Source organism: Polistes fuscatus, unplaced genomic scaffold (assembly GCF_010416935.1).
Source record: "Polistes fuscatus isolate 324 unplaced genomic scaffold, CU_Pfus_HIC Scaffold2, whole genome shotgun sequence".
In the NCBI taxonomy this organism is placed as follows: domain Eukaryota; kingdom Metazoa; phylum Arthropoda; class Insecta; order Hymenoptera; family Vespidae; genus Polistes; species Polistes fuscatus.
The window spans coordinates 14,824,474-14,831,409 of record NW_025113096.1 but is presented as its reverse complement, the minus strand read 5'-3'; the positions used below and the strand labels follow the sequence as shown (position 1 = coordinate 14,831,409).

General features: G+C 30.4%; 1 protein-coding gene across 1 annotated transcript; it reads left to right on the top strand.

Moving 5' to 3' along the window:
* The first annotated feature begins 63 nt into the window (after positions 1-63).
* Positions 64-5,755, top strand: LOC122516517. The gene is made up of 11 exons (XM_043634378.1): positions 64-98; positions 180-545; positions 664-924; positions 1,026-1,229; positions 2,602-2,792; positions 2,937-3,434; positions 3,771-3,935; positions 4,059-4,202; positions 4,328-4,693; positions 5,287-5,400; positions 5,504-5,755. The coding sequence occupies exons 2-11, from the start codon at positions 332-334 to the stop codon at positions 5,615-5,617; spliced, it is 2,271 nt and encodes a 756-aa protein (XP_043490313.1). The 5' UTR covers positions 64-98; positions 180-331; the 3' UTR covers positions 5,618-5,755.
* The last annotated feature ends 1,181 nt before the right edge of the window (positions 5,756-6,936 follow it).

The window sequence follows — 6,936 nt, the reverse complement described above, 5'->3', positions numbered from 1 at the left end:
TTGAGTATCAAAAATAACAACATACATCTCTGAAAGTGTGGCGAAAAGTTATCATTTACTGTAACAGTGCATTTATAATTAACATTGTAAAATAAAATGTATTTAAAATTATTTCCTTTATTATTAAATAATTAATTCTATTTAATTTAATTATTTTTGAAATTAATATTTTTGTGTAGTTCATTTAGTAGGCAGAGACATAACCGATGTATCGACAAAAGGACGTGTCGATCCTTTCGCGAATTTTTATCTTTGTGGATCGTTTTGTTGATGCTAAAAACGTCAACTATACATTTTATCAATACATTTCATTTTTATATTCTATTGCAATATGAATAGCGTCATGAAGATCGACGAACGTGAACGTCAAGGAGCTTCTACGAGTTTGAAAAAAGAAGATACATCTTTAACAGTGTTAATAACAGAACCATGTCCTGAAATAAAACCTTTAATGGACTCTAAAAATCCACAAATTCGTATTGTTCGTGGTAATAAAAGATTTAAAGTAGATAATACCGATTGTACTAATTGTAGTGAAAAAAAAGGTTAGCTTTGTATGATATTTCATTGATTTTATTTACTAATTTTACATTAGACATATTTACTATTATATATATTAAGATTTATTTCAATGTTAAAAGACATTCCTTCATAAAACTTTAGATTTCAAGGAAGATGACAATCCGGAAGCAAAAGTTAGGTCTTTAAAGCGGTCTTGTGAATTGTGGTCGATGGAAGATAAGAATACTTTCTTTAAAGCTCTTAATGAATATGGTAAAGATTTTGATGCTCTACAAAACTTTTTCCAAATTCAAGGAAAGAGAAAAGGTCTATTGGACAATATGATTAAGAACAAAGAACAAATAAGGCATTTTTATTACCGAACATGGTTAAAAATATCGAAGCATCTTAAATTTTCAGAAGGTTAGCACGCATTGAGCAATTTATTATTTTCTTTGCTTTTTTCAAGAAGAAAATATATAAGTATCATTAGAAATATAGATAGAATGATATTTGAATTACAGATGTAAAGAAAACCTCGCAAGAATTGTATGGTTTAATAAATTACGGCGAGCTAAGGAGAAAGTTGCCTCGCATACATGAAAAAGTACATTTAAAATTAAACGAATTGATCTATTGGGGATCAACGCAAGTGAGACTTCGTGGGAAAACAATGAGGATAAAAACACCGATATGCAAAGTCTTAAGAAAACTGAACCAGTTGGAAGGTAAGTACAATACGCTCACCATTATCTTTATATTGAATGCATGCCAAATTATAAACGATAAACAGCATAACCGAGTAAGTATTTCAAAAAAATAGAAATTTAGCTATTATATTGTGTGCATGAATTGACTTGGTGCAGCTATGCGTATATATACATATAATATATGGATAAATGAATAATCAAAAACAACTTCCCTATGAATAAACACAAATAAATAAATAAATGAAGAATAAAACATAAAATATATATTGAATAAAATAGTGAGTAAACTTTTATGACCATAATTGTTTAAAAAAAAACCTGATCATGCATTGAATGTGTTGGCTTTTATTAAGACTTTTTAATTAGTATAACATCTGTGATAGTAGCCATAATATATGTGCACTGTAGTGGATTTACATAAAGCCTGGTAGGACTTTAAATAATCTGTTGCTAACTAGTGCTATATGATATTACTTTCATGTGCATATCATTTAGAAGAGAAACTCTCAAAGTTAGTTGTATATTGCATCAGTTTATAAAAATTCGATGTAGAATCCACGTGTAATTCGGTAGATGTCCAAATGGTAATCTAACTTTTGCTATACCTTTTCTAACATATCCCTTGTTTGAGTTCCTCTACATCACATAATAAAGGTGGTATGTACATGCGATCCTTTATATATTCCTATAAGAAGAAGTTACACGTATATATGTACAAACATTAATATGGAAATGGTAAGTGAGGCATCAACCATTGCTGCAACATGTCCAAGTATGAATGTTCTATCACATTGGTCTGGAAGATTGAAACTCTATTAAATTTACATTCCAACAATGTACAGATAAGAGAATATTCACCTTCGAAAAATTACTCTGATATCGAATGATGATCTGCAATAGTTATTTTGGTTAATATTATTTTCATTTATGTGAAATGTTGTTTCGATGTTAAAAATTAATCGGTTCACGAAGTCATCATCCTTCTGTGTCTATTGTTGCAACAAAATTAGAAACTGTGGTCGAATAATTAGTATATATGTTTTTCAAAGGGATATGCATGTGAGGGTGATATAGGTAGTTCTTGTGCAATGAACCCTATTTAAAGTATTATTAGAATTTATGTAAATTTGTTTATTTTTCGTTTCAATTAAATAATAGATAAAAGGATAATAATAGTAGTAATGTTTGGATAAAACAAATAATTCACGAGCTATCATTTGACCATCAAAATCAAGAAACAAATAATAATGAAATATTTTAAATAAATATTTGACACCTTTACTTCTACCCTTAATCGACGATCTATCCTAGCACCCGATCCTTATCCATGCCCACTGCAAGTTATCCTGGAATGAAGAAAATGAAAGTAAGAAGATCATCGATTTCGTAGATTGGCAGGAAGAAATAAAGCTACCCTCTAGGGTAACTGTAGAATTAAGGCCTCGCAATAACATGGCATGGTGGAAGGTTCAGGCGTCTGCTATGAATCCAAGGGTACGTACCCTTCTCCCGATACAAAGACGTCTTTCTAGTTTGCTAATATTTTTGCAACAACGATGGCAACCCTCGAAATACAAAACTGTATCCTTTCTATTTTCTTATACACAATTTTTGGACAATTAGATTGATCGTGATTGAAGAACATTCGATAGCTTAATTGTTTTTTTATGAAAACAAGGTGTCTTCGGTAAATGATAATGAATCCTTACATGAAAAGTCTTATAGTATATCAACACCTTGAACGTAAACGTAGAAGATGCAAAAGATGTTGACCTTCTGCATGTTGCACCACCAGAAGGTTGTAAAATTGTATTGCCCATGGTGAATCTAGGCGAGTATTTGACAAGTAATAGCGTTAGTTTGAACTCGTACGAAAAACGTCTCGGATTGAAAAGTTCGCGAACCGAGTTGTTGGGTGCAGTACAACACTTGAAGGGTGTCAGTAAAAAAGGAATAAAGAGATGCAGGTTGGACAAGAGATGTTTGGAAAGGACAACGAGCGATCAATGTACAGCGAACGACAACAATAGTGACATTGATCTTACCGATTCGGCTGGGAGTTTATACGACAAATCCGCGACTTTAAATAATGAAAAGAAATCTTCTACAGAACAGGCAACCGAACCAAATAGATTTCCAGGTAGAGAAACAATTGACAGGATTCGTAGAGGCTGGAATATCGAGGAAGCGAATACGATGACGATGGGTGATCTATTTCTTATGGTACTGATCAAAAAAAAAAATTCATTTAATTCTTTCCTAAGTCTTCTTTCGTTAAATTCTTTCTATTTTTTTCATATTGTTTTTCCTTTAACTCTTCAGTGATTTTTTTTATGATCAGATGTTAGCCACATTTGATAATTGATCATTTTTAATTATGCGCTTTAACTAAACGTTGAAATATTCAAACATTTAAAAGTTATAGTAAATGATAATCAAGACAACATAGAACTATCTAGCAGCATGATTATCAAAGAAACCATTGAAGGGTTAAACACGATCCACAATTCTATTACCTCGTTAGAGAAATGTATTCTTCTAATTTACCAAACTTTATAGTTTGGACGCGAATCAAAAATAACTTTAGAATATTGGTGGGACTCCCAACAACCATGGAGAGACCACAGTGCAGAAACGTCGTTAGGAGTTACGCAAGATGATAGTCTTTGTTTGGCATTACAAAAACTGTTGTCTTTAGCAAAACACAATTATGGAATGAATAAAGTAAGGACACATTCTAATCACTTCGAATACCATTCGATTCGAGTTAAATGAATTTAAATTGAAAGATATTTCTATCTTTTTCCATTTCTTTTTCTCTCTCTCTCTCTTATTCCTTTTAAATAGGTCTACGATAATGCGTCAGGAAGTAATGAGACCGTGATCTCGTCGCGAGTACTTTCTAGCAAAGAATCAGCTTTTAGGAGACCACTGATACCACAAACTTATCACAAAATCGGAGCACCTGATGCTTTTAAAACACAACTCGATGTAAGTTCCCTTACCTTCTTCCTTTTGCTTTAATAAGCTCTTTTCTATTTCGTTAAATCCACGAATACGAACGAATCTTTTACTACATTATTTTGTGCTTTGTTTTCCTTCCTATTTTCATATAGAAATTTAAAACGCGTTTCTGTAAAAGAGGCAGAACAGTCAGGCAAAAGAATCTTATCGTTCAGAGAGTATTACCGATAGCACTTAATGGAAACGTTCAATCGGAAAATGTGATCTTGCCTGATACACCAACGACCAGTCAAAGTAATAATAATAGTAATAATGCTAGTAATAACAATAATAATAACAATCAATCGGTGGACGGCAGCGTTATACAGGATGATAAAATAACAGAAGTAGATGAGCAAAGAAATAAACATTTCTTACCGATGGATGGCATCGAATCGGAATCTAATCCGAAACCAACGAATTCTATTATAACCAGTGCTACGCAAATACTTAAAGAGGGTGAATGGTTGAATAGCGAGGTCAGTATTCACGGAATAATACTCGAAACACTTTTAAATGGTTGGAAATATATATATATATACTTTAGTTACTTCCATGAGACACCAATATATAATGTACAATACTTGTACTTTTTTCTTATCTCTTAAAAATCATAAAAATTCGACTAAGATCGACCGTTCGTGGCCAAGTGAAAGTCAGTAAGAAATTATGAGATTTCGATGGGTTACTTTGAGGATCGAATTTGCATTTATTTGATTTTAAATGTCGATAACATTTAGATTTCCTGAGGCTCTCCGTTTAAAAATCTTTTTTTCTCAGCAAATATATATATATGTATATGAGTACATATATATATAGTCTTTTAAATTAGCAGCTTTTCGATATACGCGGGTTAATAAGTTAAAAACAATTGACAAAATTCATTTTATTTTACAATGATATTTTATAATAATATAAATTATTTTCATTAAAAAACATAAATCGTAAAATCAATGATTATCAGTTTTTTCAATCGGTAATTACTGTGCACGTATGTGTAATACAGATAGAGACATGCATAGAATTTAGATTATTTTTTATTGCGAGTTATGATTTTATTGAACGATTTCAGGTCGCCGATTTTTCGTTAAGTAGCTTTCTAGGACAGCTAGAATCACCGTTAAAAGCCTCTCAAAGAAGTCAAGTTGGAGGACATACCGTCGAGGACGTTCGACCCTCTTCAGACGTAATTACGATTGATATAAAATAGAATAGGAATTTATGTGGTTTTTTTTATTGAAAAAAAAAACAAAGAAAGAAAATTAATTGTCGATCGCGTATCGTTTTAGGTTGTATCGCACATGCAATGTTTGATGGCCGAAAACAGCGTGGATTACATGGCAAAGTTTGCTAATCTTGCATCACAAATTGCGGATGATGAACATAAGGCGCAAATATTGTAACGGAAATTTTAAAAAATGGTACCTGACTTGACAACTTAGTGTTATAACTAATTGCTTCAATCATCGATATTCTTACATTTTTATATATATATATAAGTATAATAATAAATATAATTATAATTGTAGGTATAAATATATATTGTGTATATTAGACGCATATCTTATCTAAAAGTATAATAAATGTTATATTTATTCTATTTTTATTATTTTTCTATAGTTGATCGTTATTATTACGTTCTCTTGTTATTTTTTTATTCTTCTTAATTATTTAAAGTTGATATATTTTTCTTTTTTATATTTATATTTAATGTAGAGAAACATTCATAATTGCATAACATAATTTTCATGAATATACTATACCAATTTCTGATCGTTTAGATATGAGTCGATAATTATGATGGTGGACTAAATAAAAACAGAAACAATTGATAAAATTTATTTTTTATAATATAAATAATATAATCAATTATTACTATTATTTTTTACTCAATATACAGTTATAATTGATGATGCGTGAAGAATTTTAAAGAGAAATAAATGATGAAAGTGGATAAATTATTATAATTTTATTACTACTATCTCAACTTACAATTAATAAACGTGAATACTGTCAACGAAAGACAATTTCTTACATTTCTTTGATTATAAAAAAAAAAACAGAAATTATATATCTACATTTGAAAGAAAGGATTTAAATTTATGGATAAAAATTTGCGATATTTAGTAAAAATCATATTTTTTTATTATGTGCTGAGTCATCATTGAGTTAAGGGTGACAAGATGTACGAGTACGGGTTAGAATCCGTTCCAAATAGGCTTTTCACGGGTCTCGATACATTCACTTTGCTGGATGCTGATCTGTCCAAACGCTTCAGAACTGCTTCGCTCAGGCTCGTCAGAACTTGATATAGATCTTATTGTTAAAAGTACGAGATTTCTTGCGTGCGTTTACAATAGCATCTATACTTATATACACATTTATACCTACATCCCAACACACACACACACACACACACACAGGTATCTCTGCATATACACAAATGGTAATAATTGCGTTGTGTTGCAATAAAAATGTTGCAGTTTGGATTTTTATTCGAATTTCAATAAAATCTAACGCACGATTCTTTCTTGTTTTTTTTTTCGTTTTTATTTTATTTTTATTTCTTTTTTTGTCGTTTAGATAGGAGCAATGCGTAGTTACTTTTTTTTTTTTATTTATTTATTTAACGTTTATCGAATATTTACAAAATCGATATTCTTTTAATAGACATTTCGAACGATCAATTTCTTATAAATTTAGATGAAAATTGGGTCACTTT